The sequence below is a fragment of the Myzus persicae genome, unplaced genomic scaffold (assembly GCF_001856785.1).
Source record: "Myzus persicae strain clone G006 unplaced genomic scaffold, MPER_G0061.0, whole genome shotgun sequence".
NCBI lineage: Eukaryota > Metazoa > Arthropoda > Insecta > Hemiptera > Aphididae > Myzus > Myzus persicae.
Genome location: NW_019104072.1, coordinates 40,620 through 64,628, shown reverse-complemented (window position 1 = coordinate 64,628; position 24,009 = coordinate 40,620). Strand labels below are relative to the sequence as shown.

General features: G+C 29.7%; 1 protein-coding gene across 17 annotated transcripts in view; it reads right to left on the bottom strand.

The window, feature by feature from the left end:
* LOC111038354 (plasma membrane calcium-transporting ATPase 3) overlaps window positions 1–24,009 on the bottom strand; it is a 64,355-nt gene that overhangs the window by 15,222 nt on the left and 25,124 nt on the right. For 8 of the 17 annotated variants that reach the window (XM_022321407.1, XM_022321405.1, XM_022321406.1 and 5 more), the window contains exons 2-15: window positions 18,280–18,436; window positions 11,899–12,065; window positions 11,620–11,811; window positions 11,313–11,542; window positions 11,114–11,249; window positions 10,921–11,055; window positions 10,015–10,242; window positions 9,750–9,952; window positions 8,889–9,644; window positions 8,646–8,825; window positions 8,389–8,583; window positions 6,995–7,201; window positions 6,309–6,871; window positions 5,617–5,755 (exon numbers count right to left, since the gene is read on the bottom strand). In XM_022321407.1, coding sequence (XP_022177099.1) covers window positions 5,617–5,755; window positions 6,309–6,871; window positions 6,995–7,201; window positions 8,389–8,583; window positions 8,646–8,825; window positions 8,889–9,644; window positions 9,750–9,952; window positions 10,015–10,242; window positions 10,921–11,055; window positions 11,114–11,249; window positions 11,313–11,542; window positions 11,620–11,811; window positions 11,899–12,055 — 3,321 coding nt within the window. In that variant the 5' untranslated portion in view covers window positions 12,056–12,065; window positions 18,280–18,436. Of the gene's footprint in view, window positions 1–2,561; window positions 2,823–5,616; window positions 5,756–6,308; window positions 6,872–6,994; window positions 7,202–8,388; window positions 8,584–8,645; window positions 8,826–8,888; window positions 9,645–9,749; window positions 9,953–10,014; window positions 10,243–10,920; window positions 11,056–11,113; window positions 11,250–11,312; window positions 11,543–11,619; window positions 11,812–11,898; window positions 12,066–18,279; window positions 18,437–24,009 lie in introns of those variants that run through there. The other 9 variants (XM_022321411.1, XM_022321409.1, XM_022321410.1 and 6 more) reach the window with 5 other exon arrangements.

The window sequence follows — 24,009 nt, the reverse complement described above, 5'->3', positions numbered from 1 at the left end:
TTGAAAAAGTGCGATAGAAATAATGAAGATAACCACCAAGTGCGCGTATACGCAACCAAACCAAATCAATATATAACCGCTGCATCACCAATAAATAAAAAAGCCATATTTCCAAAAACGTCATATACAGACAAATACACAGAGATCGAAACCCAAAGCAGCCACCAGTATATGATCGCCATCAGCATTAAAATACAACCTAAAAATTAAGATGGAGTTAGGTATGAAATTATTGTATGTGCATGTCTGCTATAGGCATTACACAAGTAATGTTTTCCATTCAATATCCATACACTAGAGTTTAAAAAAACAAAATCTTTATGACATATGAGGGACACGCAATATAATCAATGGTGGTAGACTTCAAATAAAAAATTCCTAAGGAGTATGTTATGATTATCGTGACATTCAGTATGTGACATGATAAGCGTGTCGTTTTGGTTTTTCACATCATTCGAACCACGCCCAGACAAGCCATACGTTTTGAATTATTATTAGAGCGTTGTTTCGCTTGCGAAGCTATACTGCATATTTCGCAGTATTGAGATAATTTTCACACCTCGCGTTGTGGCCCAAGTAGAAATACTAATAATATATAAAATATTATATAGTATTATAGTATTGGTGTGCAAGTTTTAACGTATAATGCCCGATGTTCGGCAAGAGCAAGACAACAACAACAACAATAATAATAACAATAATAATAATAATAATAATAATAATAAAAGTATCATAATCACGAATGTGCGTAAAAGATTGTGATTATAAGTAAGTATAATATGTAATATATAGTGTGTAAATAGATAATAAACAAGGTATAGACATACGGAGACAGAGAAATAAGAGTGACAGAGTGAAAGAGAGTGAGTGAGCGAGAGAGCCAGACATCAAACAATGTATAGTATAATAAGACATTAAACGATAGCTATTAGCGCAGGCGAATTTACCTAAGTAAATATGTGGCACATTATTAAATAATAATAATATAAATGAAATAATAATAATAATATAACAATAGTTATAATAATAACAGTAATAATATAAATATAATATAACATTAAATATGTAAATAATATGATATATAACTTTGCCTTCGCAGCCTACTCACATATTATATTGATGTACCTATTGGTAAATTGTGTTAGTAAAACCCGATTGCCGTTTTTTTGTTAGTACGGGTAGCGTGGTATTATAATATTATTATTAATTGTGTGTGAAATAAGAATATTGGTTGTTAGTGTTAATGCATCACTAAATAGGCATCGTGGATTGTCAACGTTAGACAGTGGATGTGTTTGAAAAGAATTAGATAACACGATTTTAGCATTGTCTTTTCGTGACAGACAGTCAAATGCCGGGTTGCATTTTAATGAATTAATAGTGGCCTAATTGGCCTTTTAAACATGATTTAGTGGCCCATGATTGGTCCATGAAATTGTAGAATGAAATTTTAAATTAATACATGTCACATGCAACTCAGCATTACAAATCATATGTAACAACTATAGATAGCCAAATACATCTTGTTTTTGTCAGAGGGTTGAAGTCGTCAACTGTATGCCTACAGTGCAATATTTACAAGACATTATAACTGATAAGATTTGATAATGATTGATAAGACTACAAAATCTATATTAAGTTTTTAGATCTAAGATTAAAATATCAAATCATTATCTTTATCAGTTGTAATATATTGTAATGCCCTATATGTATTTCCCTGTAGGCATATATAGCGACCGGCTTCAATTTTACTGTGGCTATCTAGTTCTTTTTTATGTTTATGTAGACAGTACGCTGTAATCTCACAACTCAAGTATCAGAAATATAATCGAAAGTTAGTATAGAACAGTAATACGTCGATATTTTACGCGATACCCATTTAGTAATACAATGCATTATACATCAAGATTCAAGCACAGCCCGCGCGTTTACGAAATAAGCTTTAACCGATACTCAGCCGACACCGCGTACAAATTCCCAAGTTGACCAGTAGATGCACTGCAGTTGGTGGGGAGGCACACGCAAAGGCAGAGAGAGAGAGAGAGAGAGAGAGAGAGAGAGAGAGAGAGTGAGAGAGAAATTGAGTGTGTTTTTGTGTGTGAGAGAGAGAGAGAGATACATATTATTGAGACATTGAGAGAATATAATGTAATATAAATGTATAGGATTGAAAACCACCCAGTTAGTTAAAAAAAAAAAATATTCTATCCCAGAAAAAGAACGAAAACAAAATATACCCAAGCTCGAAAATTCATATAATTTGTACGTAAGTATAATATTAATAATAGTAATAATAATAATAATAATAATAATAATAATAATAAGTCGATAAAAAACGTTAGTAAAAAAAATAAATATATATATATATATATATATATATATATGTTATATATTATATATATTATGTAGTTAAATAAAAAATAACGATGACAATAATAATTATCGTTACATAATGTATACACATACATTATATTGTATTTATAATAATATATTATGTAAATAAATAAATTATTACGAAATTGCTCATTTGTTTGTTTGTTGTTTTTTTTCGATTTTTTTCCTTTTTAAACGTGACGTTCACAAGACAGTTATAGGACAATTCGTTATTATGAATATTATTTTTTTTTTTATCCCTCACTGAGTGGTGTCTTGTTGTTAGTAGGAGGGACAGCTTGGTGGTGGTGGTTGTGTTCCTCGTCTATGTACGTGATGTTGTCTGACAAAGGACGGCCCCGCGAGCTGGTAGTGGTGCGGAAACTATGTATGGAACGTCGTTCTTCCAGGTCTTCTAGTGTGGACTTGAAAGCCCGGATGACACGCAGCTGCAAACACACAAACACAACACGCGTGTCATGCGAAGTGTGTTTTTATCTTGTTTTAGGTGATGTGTACAATAACTTTTTATTTTTATTTATTTCAATAAATTAATAATTACGATATAGGTGCTAAATTATAAGTATACACTTTTTTTTATTATTATTATTATTCAATCCATATAATTAGAGATATGTTGTGGAAGGGTAGGGGATTTAGGGGTGGTGAGGACGCTGGACAGTGACAGAATAATTGCCAAATCGGTAACATAGTTTATGTTATGACGATTATACCTACTACCGAACTCGTAGTCAAGTATGATTCGTAAGCTATAATGAAAACAATAAAACCACTTATATACGCATCTATGTGTCGATGCAAAAAATTACTAATCCGTTATTTTAAAAACTCAACACTTCGCGCAGTACATTTTTAACTATCTACAATTTCAAATTAAAAGATAATAATATACATATTTCTTAATTTAAGAAACGTGTAATATACCAAAAATGATGTTAGTAATTGGAACGCGGACTATCTACTTATTAGATATATCTATGTAAATTCTACTAGATCCTATACAACAAATAATAAAGTGGGTAATAATGATAATGAAAATATGGTATACAGTGAGCTTTGCCTTATGAGATCTCTGGTTTGTAGAATCAACTACTGGAATCAAAATGAAAAACATTACCTGTTGTATTTATAACAAATTATATATTTATAAATTACCATTTATTAGAACCGCTGTGAACCGGATAATTGAACCACAAATGTATGGCTTGTACGGCTTTTAAAACAGAGCATTTTAATCATAATAACATCACATAATATTATTAATTATATCATGTGCGAAATTCATGTCAAGCAAATATAGAAAATAAATTACTAATGAGTAAATAAGGCGAGTAATAAATTACTCAATTGCAATCAACTAAGTAAAAAGGATAATTAAAAAAAATATGTTTTAAGAAATATATCAGTCAATAAAATCAAAATAATCTGCACCAATGCGATCACATGAAGCGAAACTTACTGTATAGTGTATATATTATAATGAATCGTTTTAGTGAAAGCAAAACTAAACAAAAGAAAACTAGCACATAAAATGTATCCACTCATTAATAACAATATGTATAATATTACATGTACCTACTATTATGTAGCATTTCATTGATTTTTCGAAAAAAATAAAATGATAACAGAACACTGACAAGATTTGCCTTATTATACAACACATCAGTTATTAGGTTTTTCCAAATAACATGAAAGGAAGGAGATTGGTAGATTTTAGCTGGCTCACTCGCTTGCTCGGCTATTGATGGGCAGGAGAGTAACTCGCGTTTTCAACCGACCAAGAAAAAAGTATTATTCAAACACCAATGTTTTTGTGTAAGACTGAAACGATTAAATCTATATTGAATAATAATTTTCCCATGTTTCATAACGAGATCGGTTGGATGGATTCAGGAATTACTAGAATAAGTATATAGGTACCTAATGATGAAAACCACTCGGAACATACAAATGGACCCATCACTCGTGTCATGCATCGGTCGTACGATACGTATATTGTAGGAAATTCGTCCTAATGAATGAAAATCCATTGTTGATTCACAATAATGACGTGCACGGTTATTTAGTTGTGCTTACAACATCCCCCAAGGTTTGTAGGAGGAGAGAGTTAACGAATGTACAAGAAAATTATCATGTCGTGCAGTCGTCACAGATAATATATTGTAACGGACATAATATATAATATATTATTCACACAACGTATATGTATAAACTAAAATAGAAAATTATAGTAAGCTACTTATAACTTTCTATTTTACTACTCCGCGGCCAACTATAGAGTACGATAAGAATTCGACAAAACGTTATAGGAAAAAATATCGACGATTTTCAATACAATACACGGATATCAGTGATGTCATTTTTGATTATCATTAATATTCCTTTTTTCTGTTGATTATATAAGTACGATGTTATACAGTATAATATAACACATATATTAGAAATATATGATCACTGATGAGTATTAATATTAGTATAAAGTAATCTTATGGACCCTCGGTAGGGCTTAATCACTTGTAACGCCCCCTCATGTTGTTCTAGTTAATAATTCGTTAATAGTTAACAACATGACGTGTGTCATGTAAAATACGTTAACGAAAACGCATCGTCATAAAATGTATATAATAATATATAGGTATACGCATACGACAATGTTACATTTCGGTAACGTTATGTACAAACCACGGTAGAAAAGTAAATTAAAATAAATTAAAAAACAAAACTATAAAACTGAATGTAATATACTAACTAAGAGAGAAGAGAGAAAAACGGCGAAATTGATAGTGAGACAGAGTATAGTAACAATATATAGTAACAATATAATACGACTGAAAAAACGATGTATGTAAAAATAACTTGCACACAAATTTTAGAAAAACGAACAACAAACGACGAAGAGAAAAAATTGTCGTATCCATGAAGAATATATCGTATCATGTTAAAATATATAATACGGTCGCACTGCAGCAGTGAAGATATACGCGAAATAACTATATTAGAAATACGACGATAAGACATTAATTTAAAAAAATTATGTGTAACGTGTATATCGATTGGCAAGAAGAAATAAAATAATCTATAAAAACAAAAATTAAGGACGATTTAAAGTATAAGAATGGACATTGACAACAAGATAAAACGACGTGAACAATAGACAAAAAAATCAACTTTTATCCGCCCTATTTTGGCGGCAATCAGTGATGCAGCCAATGATGCTCTAACCTGAGTCTGTAGCCTGGTCAGTCCACGGATCCACAGGATCTGGCCGGCCCGCGGCTTTTGCCCGGAATCGGGATCGTATCTGTTCTCTTCACCTAGGTTAATAGCGTTGGTGTACTCCTCTGGATGTCCGCGTCCCCATCTGCGAATGACAAAAATCACAAGGCGACAGAGTGGTTAATAAGCGCGGTTCGTCTCGCAATCGGTATAATAATGCTACAACAATATAATCATTAGGACGTTATTTAATCTATGACATTTATAGTGCTGGGAGTGGGAAAGCTCGAATGTACTAATCGACATTTGATCTGGGGTATGATATAATTATATGGGTTCGTCTCGGATACGAAATCTGTTTCAAGTAGATCTCAACTTTCACCATTAATTCGCCAACGCCGTAGGAAAATAGCAAACCTTAAGTAGTTCCACTTGAGGTCAAATTATGTGATCTAATATTAGACAGAGTGCTGTGAATTTATCCCGGAACAAAAGAGATTCATTTAAACTAAAACGGCTTGCACGATACGAACCGAGATTAAATTCTAACTATTAGCTACTAACTACACATCGAATATCGCTAATATTAAATGTATCAAAATATTATGTTGTTGGCGTGTTAATGAGTGGGGGGGGGGGGGTAGGTGACACCCCAGGACTGTCACAGCCGGCTCAGCGCTTACGAGCATTTTACTTACGACAGAAGTTTCGGGATTTTTCGTGTAGGCACAGTGGTGACTATCTGACCCCACAACAGAGTGCCGAACCCGAACAACAAGCACCACATCCACTGCTCCAGTGTGAGACTCTTGGTGCTGAAAGCGTCCTTGCCGTACTGGATGATGAACACTTGTGACAGCACGGTGCCGATCCATATGCTGTAGAATATCGGGTTGGTGAAGAATCCCTGAAACACGTTGCGCTGACCGTGGATTTTACGTGCGTTGATCTCGTTGAACAGCGTCATCATGACGAACGTGTTGAAAATGACGGTGAAATGTTGGGTTGGCTCTGAGCCGAATTCGGCTCCACGGCCGGTCGGTATGTCCAGCATCTTGTCACCGGCGAACAACAGTGAAAAGATGACCGTCAATTGGTAGACGGCCTGGCCAATGATGTTTTTCATCATGGTGCGCGATATTAAAGGCTTCGTACGGCCGTACGGTTTCCGCAACAACAAGTCGGAAGTGGGCAACTCCGTGGCTAACGCCAACGAAGCCAACGTGTCCATAATCAAGTTCACCCACAACATTTGAACGGCCTGGGTAAGTGCGTAAACAAAATATTTTGTACTTTTTTTTTGCAAATTATTAATAATAAAATCATAAAATTGTATAAAAAAAACGACAAATTTAACTACAATTGTGTCTGATGTTATGCTTACCTTTAGCGGACTGTCTTGGACGGCACATGCTCCTATAAACGCTACAATAACGGCTACCACATTTACGGTCAACTGGAATTGTAAAAATTTAGCAATGCTGTCGTATACATTACGACCCCACATAACTGCTTTAACAATACTACTGAAGTTGTCATCTGTCAAAATAATATCTGAAGCTTCTTTAGCTACATCTGTTCCAGCAATACCCTACAAAAACAAACATAAGACTATAAGAGTGTCTTAAGCGAACGATTAAAATGAGAAAAAACCAATGAGAAATATTCAAAAATTTGTAATCCTATTAATTAAGTTATTTATTAAGTTTTTTTTAGTTAATCAAAATTTTAAAAATTACTTATACGATTTGTTTATTTTCTATTAAAAAAAGTTCTTTAGCATAAGACATGTGTCGTTAAGTTATTAAAAAACCCTAATAAGTTATATTTTTTATTAAGTTGGAGAAATTATGTAATTCAACAAAACAATGTATATCATAACGAATAGATATTAATAATAAAAATAAACTAAAAACGTTAAAACTTATTTCACAGCATAATTGGGAAAAGCATTTTGCAATACGATCTAAATATATCTTCTTTGTTTTCCAAAGTTGATTTTCCTTGTAAATTAATAAAAATTCACATGAGAATTGGACGTCCTTAATCATTTTGACATTTCTTTTAAACAATTAAAGACGGTCGTCATGCGAGAACGTCTTTTCTCAAGTATGAATGTGAATTGTTATTTTTAAGAAAGTATTTTAAATATATAACACACATGAATGGTATTTACAGCCTTACAGGTGTGAATTAGTAAATTACATTTTTAATAAATGTATTCGAACAAATATCACATGACTATAGTTTTTCGCCGGTGGTGTGGATAGTGAAGTTATCATTAAATACAATAATTGTTATATAGAGACCACACAAAAACGATTGCTCTCAGGTGCTAATCTTAATATTTGACTTTTAAGTTTTAACTGTTAGTGATGTTTTCACAAAACAATTTAATAAGTGACCATGGCATTCTTCCTATGTTGGGCCTCATATGGTAGAAATCAAACGAAATTTAAAGTTTTAATTTAAGTATTAAATTTCAAAACAAAAATATACGTGATTTATTAATGTCAAAATGATACGGACTACGGGACATGGATATTTAAACAGTATATTAGTATAGTTTGGGTACATATAATTTACAACAAATTAAATTAAATAATCGTTAATAATAAATATCACACCCATTTACTTTGTTTAAATAACTAAACTACAAACTGTTATAAATCATACAAGTAACAGAAATTGTTTACAACTAATAAGTAGTTAAGTGTTATGTTTAAATATAGTTATTATTATTTTAGCTTTTATTGTATAATTATTTATATTTAATACCATAGCAAATCCAACGTCGGCTTTTTTCAATGCAGGACCATCATTGGTACCATCACCAGTCACTGCCACTACCTCACGACTTTCACTCACTTTACTATCAATAATACCCTTTACCAGTGTGTATTTATCTGTTGGCGATGACCTGGCCAATACTCTCAATTTAGGCCACACTTTATCCAATAAATGCTGTTGAACCTGTAAGAACAAAACAATTTAATACATATTTTATTAAAATCAAAATAGTAAATTAAACTAACATCGCCATTAGCATCACGAATTCGTTGGTTGAATTCTTTGCCTTCCAATACAAGCCAGTCTTCACCAGTTTTATATATACCACACTTGGTAGCAATTGATCGGGCTGTGTTCACATTATCTCCGGTAACCATACGTACAGTAATACCAGCTCGCTGACATTTTCTAATAGCTTCAGGCACCTATAATTAAACTCAAAGTAAACAACATATCTTCTTTAAATTTAAAGGAAGTGTAAATTTTACCTCTGGTCGAACGGGATCTTCAATTCCTACAACACACAGTGCAGTGAGATCGCACACTATATTGTCTTCGGATTCCCAGTCTGGTTCACCTTCATAATGCACTTGGTTGGGCGTATCGGTTTTTCCGGGTATGAAATCTTTGTACGCAACAGAAATAGTACGAAGGCCATCAGAAGCCATAGGTTCAATGACATTTCTCACCAAACGATCTTGCATTTCACGTGTGAATTTCTCCAATCGACCATCGCGACCGTAGATATACGAACATTTTTTTAGTACGATTTCAGAGGCACCTTTAGTAAATAATCTGTAGCCACCGCCTTCTCTTGGAATGACTGTACTCATGGACTTCCGCACGGAATTAAATGTATATACACGTGTTAACATTTCTTCGGGTATATCGTCACGCCATGTTTGGTAATTTTTACCAAGAGCAAGGATAAATCCTAGGAGTGCACACTCAGTTTTATTACCAACTTGCTTTGGTAGTTCACTAGTTGGATCGTCGGGTGGCATAATTTTAGACGTATACGCTGAATTAATAGATATAGCTTGCACTAATAAGTTTCCAACATTTGATGGTATGGATGCAAATTGAGGCATTGTTTTACTGAGAACTTCACAAATGTAAGACTGGACAACTGTCATTCGGTTTGTTGTTAGTGTACCGGTCTTATCAGAACAAATGGCAGTGGCATTACCCATAGTTTCGCAAGCGTCTAAATGTCTTACCAAGTTGTTATCTTTCATCATTTTCTACATAGTTTACAAAATAAATATTAATAATTAAAAATACAGTGCAACTTTTTTTTTAATAAACACAAATGATGACAATGAAGATAACACAATGATATTAATTACCTTGACTGAGTACGCTAAAGACAGAGTAACAGCGAGAGGAAGTCCTTCAGGAACAGCCACCACCAAGACAGTGACACCAATAATAAGGTGACGAACAAATTCACCAGCGTAATGATTTTTCCACTGTTTTTGTTGTATGACAAATGTATGAATACAAAATTGAATTACCAATATAAGCACAGTAAGTACGGCAATCGTTGATCCTAGTAATGAAAATAAAATATGTGTTATATAAAATCTAAAAGATAACAATTGGTTTACTTACCAGCATATCCAATTTGAATGGCCAACTTTGTGAGTTTAGCTTGCAACACAGACTTGTCTTTTTTTGCTGGTTCTTCTGACTCGCCAGATTTTCCTCCACCTTCAGCAGCATCGTCATCTGTTTCAGCTCCTTTATCCATTTGTTTCATACCGATATCAGTGGCATGGCTGTTGATGGTAGGTGGTACTTCATCAGTTAAGCTCTTCTTTGTCTTGAGTTTTTTGGCTTCTATTTATAAAATATTTAATTTTAATGAACTATTTTAATATAATCATTAGTTGAAGAAAAAAATGAACAGTACCAATAAGTATAATTAAATTATTTAAGGGTACAATACTAAATAATACATACGACAATATGGAAAACTAGCAAAAATTGTTTGAGACACTGTAGGTCTGTGGCGATCAATTTCACTAGTGGTTGCCTATCCATCTCCTTAATACAATATGCTATATTTTTAAGTGGTATTTTAAATAGGTAACCTCAGGTGAAATTGATCACTGTCGCCAGCCATTCAAATTAAATTTCCAGTATTGTCGTATATAGTTTTTTTAGTATTTGACTATGCATATTACTAATAAATACAAAATAAATGGATTATGTATGATAAAATATCAATGACAGACATTTAGAAAATCTTAAAAAAAATAAAATATCCCAGATACTAATTACTTAGTTAGTAAATCGAATTTCAATGTATCAAATAAATTGTAAAATTAGTATAAAATAAAAGTTGTTACATGCCATCACATCTATTTGAACAGTCCACATACATATAATATTATACACAAATTTGGATAATTTTCCGAGACTTGAATTTTAAGAATAACAATGTAAAGAAGTAAACTATCTTCAGAAATGTATTTTTATAACTACACAAAGTTTGAACGAGATCTAACAGTTTACCTTTCCGTTGTTTCTTCATTTCTTCCTCTTGTTGATCCACTGCTGCGCCTAAGAGTGTGAATATTATCCCAGCCTGAGAATTTATACCCACTGCAGTGACCAACATTTTTCCACTGCCTTCCATTACATGGGTTCCTTAAGCACAAAAAATTTATTAGGTTTCTTTAACAATTAAAATTTAAATTATTCATACCTGATAAAACCATGGGATCGAATGCTTCTCCTTTTTTGACGTGGTCTGATTCACCAGTTAAAGAAGATTCATCAACTTTCAAATCATTACTTTGAATTAGCACACCATCAGCTGGTAGCAAATCTCCGTATTTAATCTATATAATAATGATGACGTTTGGTTTCTATTTATATTGATTAAGTTATCAAAGTATAATTACCTGGCAAATGTCCCCAACTACTATTTCTCCTACAGAGATTTGTCGCAGTTCGCCCGCCCTGATGACATTAAATCTGTGTTCACCTTCAATACGGTTTTGAAGACCACGGAACTGTCTTTCTTTTGTATAATCATTAAACGCTGTTACAATAACGACTACTATAACGGATATTAATATAGCTAATCCCTCAATCCATCCATGTTTTGCTTCATCGTCTTCTGCACCCATTGCTAAAATAACGAAAATTGTAGTATTAATATATAAAAAAACAATAACTATTTACACATCACTTTCGGAAAAAACTTACATTCTTCGTCGGCTGGTTTGTAAAGTGATAATCCCAATGATACGAGAGCAGCAATTTCTAAAATAATTAGAGTGACATCCTGCAAAGCTTCCCAGACAAGTTGCATGAACGTCTTTGGAGGTTTAGGGGGTATGGTATTTGAGGAGAACGTCTCTTTCCTGTGCTCCAGATCGGCTGTAGATCCACTTAATCCTACAAAACGTATTAAAAACAACGAAATAGAGTTACAATTATTTGTTAAAAATACACAAATAACATTGATTAAATTCTAATAATTACCTTCACTGGGTGATGTATACAGCTTTTTACAAACATCCTGAACGCCACCCAGTTCGTTTAGTTTGACGATTCCTTCTCGACCTCTGTGCTCCATGAGCTCACGTAATTGTTTTAACGTTACCCCATATTGGGCGGGTCGCCCGTCTATTGTGGCCATATTTGTTTATCTGTTTATAAAAAAAAAAAATTAAAAATTATTATCCGTATTTGTAAATGCCGTTCATCGCAATAGAGTTTAACTCTAACCGATAGAGTCTAACGCATCATTATCTTATCATGACCTATTATGGTTATTTTTTTTTTACTTTTTTTCATCATATAATTATTGCGACTATTAAGTTTTTAAACGAATTTCAGTTTTTTTTTTTTATTACCACAATAACAGTACCAATTAATTTAGCAATTTATAAAACGGGATAAAGTTGCGGATCACATACTGGTACGTACGAGCAGCAAGCGTATGTACGTCTATATAATCAACACCACCGAATGCACATCGCCGTTGGCCACATTTACCACCTCACTCGCACACAAACTAAATACATTTATTGACATAAATATATACATATACTACCACTGTTGTACTCATCATCACCGGACGTTACTAATTTACACCTACTGTCCGTCCGTCGGCGTCGGCGAATGTATGTTATACAATATTATATTATACTAATATAATACGAGAACGCTTACGCTTTCCGCCGTCAGATGATCCCAGATAGCAATGACGCACGAACTGTACACAAGCGTATTATATTAATTTAGAATTTGTTAACCACTATATTATAATAACATTGCCGAACCCAAAGATGGCGGTTGTCTCGAAAGGGCAATGACAAACGGAATAACGCAGTAAAAATAAAATAAATAATAACACAGCTAAAATACCTAATGTGTAATTTATTAATACGTCTTGATCGACCATATTATTATACCTAAGTTATTAGGTAATCAGAAATATAATTTTTTTTGGTCTAGAATGCAGAGCAATTAAACCAGTCATTGTACAATAATATTAATATATTGTTATTTGTTAAAGATACAGGTGATATATCTCGCATATGATAAGTGAGGCGGTTGGTTACTATAGGAAATAAAAACGATTGGAAAAGACATTCAAAATTGGTAAGACTTTTAGAGTACCTAGGTATCCCACACATAACGGAAAATAATAAATTAATTATTTCGATTAAAATACCAATACCCTGTATATTATTATAATAATGTATTAGGAATTGTTTTCCTATAGTTACATCAGTAGGAGGGGTCCGAACTTGATTGACCCTCATCTAGCATCGTTTATTAATACAATAATAAGAACAACTTAGTAGTATATGCAGCATTAAATGTATTATGTATTTATGCACACATGTTATTACGGTTGACATTCCAAGGTATATTGTTACGAGCAGTTTTCGTAGGGAATGTGAGTTACATTCTTGATTAGTTTTTCTTTCTTTTAGTCCTTGCAGAAAAATTCCTTGAAATTTAAGCAAACATTGGGATTTGCGCATACATAATTAAAACACTAAATAAAGAAATAGCTATATTAAAGGGAAAATTTGAGAGCTTATAGAGATAAAACTTTTAATTTATTCAGTTGTGACATCATTAACTCGTTGTTTTAATAATTAACTAACACTCTACGTCATTCAGTTATTATTTAAAATATAATTCTTTCTTATTTTTTTTTTAAACAAGAATATAATATATTCAGTAAATTTCATTACAGTCAATCTTTTTTTTCTTTTATTTATCACGAGGAAACATCAGCGGTAAAATCTATTAGTCACAGTTCAATTTCGTGACAGTGTTATTTAAATAATTACAATATTAAATTGAATGTGGTTTGAGGGAAGAATACGAAATTTCGTGAAAATAAAAATAAATTGGTACATTTTTTTCATATGGTAATAGATTTTGTTGAGTAAGTTGGTTATTTTTAAAAATTGTATGATTGTTTTGTTGTTTTTCGGATTAGGAATTTCGGACCAAGAGATGTCAAGGTTTTGAAATATGTTTGAATACATTTTTTGGTTTTGTATTTCCGGAACTCAGATATTGTGTGCTTAATCGAAAGGTTAACTTTACACGTTCTTTTTTGAACATAAGGAATCCGAGGGGCCAACTTGGTTCCCTTTAAAATATTCAAAGGCGATTTATAGCAATTTCTTCATTTCATTTGAGTTTGGAGTTTTTCCATTTAAAGTTCTGTTTTTAATTTGGTTTTTTGTTGTTTTCATAGTAGTCGACATTTATGTTACATGTTTGCTTTTATGTAATTTTTAATATCATAGAGCATATTCCTTCCAGCTTAGCTGTTTAAGTTCTATTTTGGCTTGATTTTCTGCTATTTCGTTGCCGTCTACACCAGTACCCTATAGTTACATGAAAGTTATTTGTTTATTTTTATGATGGCTTCCTCTAACTTGCTTTTAATGGGCGTTGCCATGTCACCTAGGTTGAAATTATTTTTACACCATTCACTATGTTAGGTGTATTTCTGAGTAGGTATGATATATTTAGGGTAGTCATCGTTGGTTATTAAAAGTATAGCTTGAATACAGCTGTTGTTTCTGTTGTAAAAATGGAGCATTTATCAGGTTTGTAGGTTATTTGTATATTATTTCAATAAATTATCTTACATATAGGTCGTACTTATTGTATTTATTAATATTTTACTCATATAAGAGAAATGTGTTGATACACAAGAAATAATTTTTATTAAAACTGTACTTTAAAATAATATTATTTTTATGAACGCACTAAAATTCAGGTGTGTTCAGCTATGGTATTTTGTAAATAGTATAATCACACAACAATTCTATTGATTTTACAATACTTCAAGGTATATTATATAGATAAAACATTGTACATGGAATTGTTTTCTTCTAGTAAAAATTATCATATCACAAAGATAAATAGATTAATTAAAACATTTTTATCAATATTTTTAATTTGTTATTTATTCCTCACAACACCATATATTTGGTCCTATAAATGTTAATTTTGTATGCTATTACAAAATTTAATAATAATGTTATGATAATCGACGTTTTAATTTATTATTGTGAGGGTTTATATGATATTATTTTTTATTTCAATTTAACATTTATGGTTATCAATCCTTATTCATTTTAAAACAATACAATTTAAATATGTAATCATCGAAATCACAAAGATTTATAAAGCCCCTACGATTAGTGAAGCTTTTCAGCCGTATTTTAAATTGAAAATTTAATCACTTTGATAAAATATATTTTACACGAGACATTTGAAAAAATGCATGACGAGTGTAAACGTGTAATATATTGAGTCAAAGTAAAAGATAAAAGCTTTACTATACCTAGGTACTTATTTTTTAATAATTTAAGAAAGTTTATTTTCGAAAAGGGTTTCAAAAAAAAATTTAAAACCTTAAATAATAAAATAAATACTGTGAAAGAAGTTATACATCTACGGCTGAAGAAACCTTAGTAAATATTATGAACGATGAATGATTTTTAGGTATTTATATTTTTTTAGTTAATAATGTAAAAAGTATATTTGTTTACAAGGTTCCGAAATGAAATAAACCATTCTGTTATAAAAAAAAATACGTTTTAGTACTATTGAAGAAGTTAATGTTGCTCAAAGGAAAAAAAATACACTAAGATAGATAAAAGTTATTTATTTCAAAGGGCTAAAAAAAAATATCACCAAATTATCTCGTAATAGGTTAGGTTTTTTGTCTATTTAAGATTCTAGCGAGAAAGAATTATTTGATTTTTTGGTTTTTCTGTTTTTAGAAAAACATTTAAAAAATAATATATTATTCACTTTTTATTGCCTAACTTCTGTGTGCCAATTTAGTATACTACAGAATTAGTCACTTTGATGTAATAATAGTAAGTAATATATATAAATAAGTAATAGTAAGTACAGAGCGATGTCGCTGTACATCATTTTTCTTTATATACACTTGTTTGTTATGTTGAAATTACTCCTGTAAATGTTTCCAAACTCAAATAATATAAAAAACCTGCAAAAGTGCTTGAAAAATTACACCACAGATCCGTCACCGTTATGGTCTATTCCCGAGCTTTTTTTATATTATAGTTCGAAAGATGCAAGAATTATTGGCTTACGGGGGTTGAATTAAACGATAACATCATAATATTATACATTTGTACTTGCTTATCTAAAAAATAATTAAATAATTAGGGGCAATCAATAACAATTATTTTTATGTGACAATATACATAACGCCATTACGGTACTCCTTTATATATGTTAATGATCGCATAAATTATGCAATTCCATCTATTAATGTGTATTTTTCTTTGAATTTGTTTTCCATGGTAATATGTCTGTATGAATCATACATAATGATCTCGTACCCTGTAAATATTTTTATCTAACAGTGCCACCTACATCACTTAATATTATGAAATATATTATTCTATTAATATTAATAGCGATTCCCTTAGCAAGTATTTATCATTCATCGTATTCTAAAAGACAACGACAAATATATTATGCATAAATTGCTATAGGTATAGTATTATTCAATTTGTATACATCAGAATAATTTCATAAATACTACCAAGGTAGTTATTATTTTTATAGCCAAGTTTTCAAAGATAATTATGTTTTAATTTAAGAGTTATTTTGTAATTAAACACAGCTATTTATGATTAGGGTTCATTAGTTTTGAATATTTTAAATGTTTGAATCGGTTGACCAAAATTGTGTATACATATCATACAATTTAACTACTTTAATTTAGTATAGGTAATGCAATATTATTAATTTGAAAAATGGATACATAAAAAGTAATTTTAGTTATATATTAGCATGCAAGTACTAAATATACACTTGTGAGAAAAAGCATTCAAAGATTTGGAAACTCTTGACAGTATAAATTCTAAACAATAAACTAATGTAAAAATAACAATATTTATTAATCATGTTATTAAGTCGTTTGTGAATCATCGATTCCAAATGGAATTAATAGTTAATTTTACACAAATATGATCAATATATTTATCTTGTTGTAGAAAGGAAATAAAATAATTTAAAATTTAGTATGTTGTTTTGTAATATTTTGAAACACATAAATACTCTTTTAATATACAGTAGAACTTCGATTAACCGTCACTCTCTGTTATCCGTCATCGGTCATCGCCGAAAAAAATAAATAATTAGGCAATTAGACGATTGTCAAATGCTACGCAAGTCTTACTTCTACGTCAAATACGTAATATTGCTGCTAAAAAAGCTAGAGAATCAAAAAATCAAACTAAAATTACAGATTTTTTTTATAATATGAGTGGTATGTATGTTAATAATTTATATGTGTTATAATAATTAATTTATATGTTATATGTAAGTAATTTTTTTTTAAAGTACACACACGTAAAAAATATAATAAATGTGTGTACATATATGTATGCACACGTTTTTTTTGCAAAATTTCCGTTAACCGTCTATTCGATTAACCGTCATAGCCCCGGTCCCGACAGTGACGGTTAATCGAAGTTCTACTGTATTCAATACCTGAAATCTCTTCGTACTTAATACATTATAAATGAAAATTTCTAAAGGTTTCTGTATTGTGTTTTTCTCTAATTACAATGATACAATTGCTTAACCCCAACGATAATAATATAGGGGTTAAGAATATAATGATAGAAAATATAACTAAGTCGTTAGCGCAGGATCGTTAGTAATTAAATTAAATTTCATATTATAATAATTATAAGTACACAAAAACAAAAATACTAATTCACGTACTAACGTAGAACAGTCAATTGAAATAAGTTTTTACACAATCCTTAACTTGACAATTTGTTTTATTTTTTAGACAATATGAATTAATGGGCGTTTGTAGGGACTTAATAATAACAAAAAGTATAGCTTTTATTTTAGTCACTTCTCTGAATACCAATAATAAAATTATATACTTCATGAAACTTTCAAACCATAAATTATATTTTTTTTAGGTAATTTAATATTCCATGGCCAACTTTAGGCTATTCCATGTTTCAAAAGTTTCAAACTTCTCTAAAGGTTTTTTTAGGTACAAACGAGTTGAATATTACATTATGGTTTATAGGGTTTAAAGTTACTTCAAAAACCAAAATATATCATGAATATTATTCGACTTTTGTCAACTTCAAAAAATAATACATTTGCTTTTAGATAATTAATATTTTATTAATTTCCTTCATTCAAAAAAAAAATAATGAAAAACACTAAGTCCAGTTGAAAATGTTAATCTTTCAACGTTTATCAGATTAGTAAATAAAAAAATACAGTAGGAGAATAAATTGGGTCAAGTTCAATTTAAATTAAAATAAGTTTTAATACTATATAATATTAATATGTATATAACTATACCTATTAACTTTTATACAATTACGTCGTGTTGCTTTTGTCGTTAATGACACGACAGACATACGACGTCGGCAAACTTACCGCCAGTGGCGGCAGTACCTCCTGCTGCTTCCGCTGCAGTGGTGCTAGTGATGTCTTTTGAACCGGTAGCAAAATTTGTCTGTTAACATCAACATAATATTATTAAAAAATGTTTATTGAAACGTGTTGGTCAAAATATTTACAATTTTACATCAACGAGTATAATAATTATTCTAGCTAAGTCCAATGATTCTATACCAAATATTATATAGATATTTGTAAGAGATATTGAGATTCATATTGGTTATTTTTTAACAAAGTATACCTAATTAAATACTATATTCATAATTGTCCATCATTTAAATGTATAATACTATCAATGCACAATGATCAATGATTTTATAATTTATACGTTTAAGATTAGCCAAACAATAAATATTCTTTTGAATATTCTTAAATGTTTAGATCGTAGTAGGTATATAGATTCATAGACACTAGAGTCTGAAACACTATGGAGTTAATATTTAACAAAATCATATACGTTTTTACTATATAATATATATACTTTAATTATTACTGTATTTATCTAGGTATGTAAATAATATGTGTATGTCGTTTTAATTTATTATCATACTAAATAAGCAATAATTAACTTCAGAGTCACCTCTAGTGAGTACATTTACACTTTATTAATTTTCTTAAACGATTAGCATAAATTCCATGTGGACAGTCTATTAACACTTAACACCATTTATCAATTATTAAAAAGCCTACTATTAATTTTAAAACATACGCTAAACAGTGAACTACAAAACAATTATTTAATTGAACCTATGTATATATTTATATTCCACATTGCATCTAGAGTCAATTATATCATTTGAGCCAAAAATAATCCATAATGCAATTTAAACTATGTTCTGAAAAATTATTATTATTATTATTGCGATTATTTATTTTTTGTAGTTGGTTGGTAAGCTTATTTTCAATTAATGGACAGTCGAACAGATTAATAAAACGATGATATTAATTTCATTCGCAAAAAGATAAAAGAAAAACTAAAACACGAATTTGTTATGTGTAAGGTCAAGATTCAAGGTGCAAATATAATATTTATGAAGATGTAGAAGAGAAAATGTACAGTATCATATATTCATATCATACATATTACTTGTATTAAATTAAATCTATGTAAAGCGTTTTTACTTAGTTATCAAAACTATAATGAGCTTATAAATTTAAATATCTAAAGCAAAGAGGTAAGTTTATTTTCAGTTTACTATAAGAGGATGTTAGCGCACCATTATTTTGTTTTCTCTCTCTGCCCTGTGGCCCCACATAACATACCAAATATATATGTAGCAAAACTAACCCTGTTGTTAATTTTAATATTAGAGTAAATTCACCTATTATCAAGCTTTAAGCTAAGAAAATTTCCCGTGTCCCTAACGTTGGCTTCCTCACGGTGTTTTAATTTTTATATAATTTATAAGCATTTTTAAATTGTAATAATTTAGATGATCATATAACTTATAAACAAATTAAAATACTAAAAAATGGAGAAAAAAAATAGGAGTACAAGTAACGTTCTTAACTTTAAGTTTGACAATAGGTGAATTCACTCTAATATTAAAATTAATAACACAGAGTTAGTTCTGCCAAACGAAAATTTGCAATGTTGAGCGTGGGTTCGTGATAAAACACAAATAGTATCCTCTTAAGTACTATAAATTACTGCATAATAATGTAAATTATATCTATTTGATCTCCATTATCGACGTTTCGAAGAATTTTAATTCGTTACAAGATACTTCAATTATATTATATATAGGTACTTAATACATTCACGTTACTCATTCATTGTTTATCTGATCATTCATATAAATAAGTATATAACATAAAGTCCGATGAAAAAGAGTATTTTAAACATCGTTTAATACTTAAAACTATAAAGGCACTTGTACTTGTAATAATTGTCAATACTTTATTTGTAAGTACAAGTTAATTTATTAATTTACACTAAAGTAAAAAAAGATAACATTTCAATTTGCATAATTTCATATCAGTATATTATGCATATATAAAATGAATTATGTAACGTACTACGTGAGTTAAATCATTATTAAGAATGTTTATCTCCATGTAACAGTCATAAACTGAATTTATAGTTGTAACTTATAATAGATAGGAAAAATACGAGGAAACCATATTTTGCGTTGAGAAGTTTTTTTTAATTATTTAAAACAAAATATATTATCACAGTAATAAATTTAGCTTTAATACATAATATAGGTTTTAAGTTCTATGCATTCTAGCTGATCTCTGCTACCAATATTTGATAAAAAAAATTTTATTACAAATTAAAAATATATTCATTGAAATGCCTAAGCGTAATAAACACGACGTGTAACTACTTAGTACCTACTTACCCTATTTTAAAATTAATTACAATACAACAGTATAATTTTTATATAACTCGCATAAAATTTAGTTTATAATTTACGTATATGCGTTTCCGCCCAACGATCACTGAATAACTGACAAGTTGAAAACACTAATCAGCACATTTTTAAATTATTTATTTTTAATAGTTATAATTATTTAAGATAGTGTATTGTTTACAAAGGGCGTCAGAGCCAAATATTATCGAACCAGTAACCTTTACTCCAAATTCTGTCCCTAATGTCAATATGTAATTATGTTATTAATGTTTAATTTTCAATTAACCAATAATAGTTTGGGGTACAAAGAGCATTGGTAGGTGTTTTCAAAGATTGCCTTCTAATGAGTATTTTCTTCGTTTGAAAATGAAAAAGTCTTTGATATTATTCAAAACACGTTTAGTATCTAAAATATTACAAAGAATGTTTGAACTTTCTTTCACAGAGTGGAGTTATTTCATTATTTTTGTTAGTAGACATGTCATTCACTGTTATTTAATTATATAAATACTCATTTTGTTCTATTTTCGTCTATTCCGATAGCAAATCTTGCGAATTTAATATACACAAATGTACCGACATAAATATTTATATAGCATTATACAATATACATAAAAAAAAAAATAATTTCAATAAAATTGGATATTTTATTATTACAAGTTATTTTTATTTTTAGTTATATTTAATTGTCAAAAAAAGGAAACGTTAGTATAATATCCATTTTATCAACTAAATCTTTTGTTTTATTATCATTGATCTGTTAATACAACTCGACAGCAAGGGCCATTAGTCCTTTAAATTTTTTTTATAAAATAATGAAAATAGTAAAAGTAATCATGACATAATAGTAAATAACAATAGACACAATAAAAATAACACGGTCTGCACAACTATAGATAGAATTTATACGCAATAATTTGTATTTATAAGCTTATCATTTAGAGAACATTTAAAAAATCAAACATAATATTAAAACGATATTTTAGAATATCAATCAATTTTTTTGTGAACAATTTTGGTCTTGGATAAACAAAACGGTATTTTTTATAGGAGTGTTTATTTTAAAATAAATAATAAATTAGGTACCAACAAAATAAAACTTGGGCACATTTAATTTATACCTACTTAAATTTAAAATTTTTAATAAAATTTATAAAAACTACAAAAACTTAATACATATTATCACAATTAATAAATTCTATAGGATCAATGTTATATTTATTTAAAGCCTTACTATCAATAGATATTATCCCAAAGTCCATAGGGAATTCTTAAGGAATCTATTAATGTATGAAATTAAAATATTTACACATTTCATTAGCACACTAAAGAATAACAAGAAATATTTTAAACTTGGAAGTATATATTAGGCACGTGACTGATAAATTAGTAAATATGTCTATTAAGGATAGAGAGAGTACGTATATATAACGTGTATAACACTCATAATGTGTAATATTATATAACTTTTAACACTGTGGTGTTATATATATAACTACATACATGGCATAAATATATATATATTATGTTTAATGTAGTAAAACATCAAAATGAATAGGCAATACTATTATATTTTATGACTGTATGAGAGATGTTGAGAGTTTAATTTGAAACCAATTGTTATAATTATTTGTATATTATTATTCCATGGTTCACAATCAATTTTATTTTTAATCAAGTACCTACCTATACAACGCAGCATATTAAATAAAATGACCATGGGCATTTGATTTTAAAATCGTCTGAGTATGCGATCGAATGAATTGGCTGGGCGACAAAAGTCCATTAACGTACCTAAACTTATACAAACCCGTTAACAAAACGAGTACTGTCTATGTGTAGTTACTAAGTGCGCACACGTGGGATCGACATTGATCAAACACCGTACAACATACGATTGAATATAGGTAGGTGATATACGAGTAATAATCACCAGCGACGGTTTGAATAAGTATACGGCCGAAACAATAACCGAACCAAAATCAGTCTTATAAAGCATTCAAATATGAGCATTTATTTATTAGTATTTATTTTATACTTAGTTTGTATTTGAATACAATTATCAATGTATATATGAGATGAATTATTAAAATCTACATGGGTATAATATATTTTGATCATTTTTCTTTTTTGTATTTTGTATGTATGTGAAAAAACATTTTTTATCTAAACATGAATTATAATAATCCGTTCCTCTAATTTTTGTTTTTAACACAAACATTTTTGTACTTGCCTCGTCAGTACATATATTACTAACACACAAATTTAAAGAAAACCCTTAACATAAAAAAATGCACATATTATTTTAAAAAAAACAGAATTTCTATAAATTTTTTTGTATCTATCACCGAATATATTTGGATGGGCTGAGTTTAACAACCCTATAGTTCCATTTTTAATAACTTTTCAAGAAAACCCGTAATTGAGCTACAAAATAGTGGTTAATTTTTTATCTACGTTAAATCAATAATTTAAAAATAACTTTTATGATTGTCCTGGAAAGTTTTAAAATATTAACTCGGAAATTAAATTGTATGGCTTTAGCACTTAGCTCGTTGAAGGGCTTTCAATATTGTAAGCATAAAGAATGCAGTTAGCATAAAATATTGAACAAATTCCCTAAAAGTTTCATGAAGCCATAAAAGTGTAGGTTGAAAAAAAAAATTAATTTAAGTATTCATTATTCGAATAAATACTAAAGATACTATTTGTCCCATTTATTCAAATAGTTATTATGAGTATAAAATACACTTAGTATATTTTTAAGACAAATTGTTCTTTACAAGACTGAATATTATGGTACATCTAACGTTGGTTGTAAAAGTATAATAATAATATAGTAACTATACCATTTAGTCAATACTATGTATAGTACCTGTATAGCATCTATTGCCTACCACCAAACAAGAGTGCTGGCAGCCGATCAAATCGATCCGATAAAATACAATTCCCCGAGCCGCTCTGGATCCGGTGCTGTAGCAAATCCCCGGACCCTCACTTTGGAACTTTAAAACCTAGCATTCGTATTTGTGCGGCAAGTAAATATACTCCTATTTATGCCATAAAACCATAATATAATATTATTGCCTACTTATGAGGTATTCAACTAATAACTACACATTAAAATGTTATAATATACATTATTATTTCATTCAAAAGACTCAACACTTTGAACTGACATTTTTTGTTGTTTTAAACATCACCACCAGTCAGCCTGCCTCGGGAATATTAAGTAGAGAAATCATACTCGTCGATGACTTATTAAGAATAC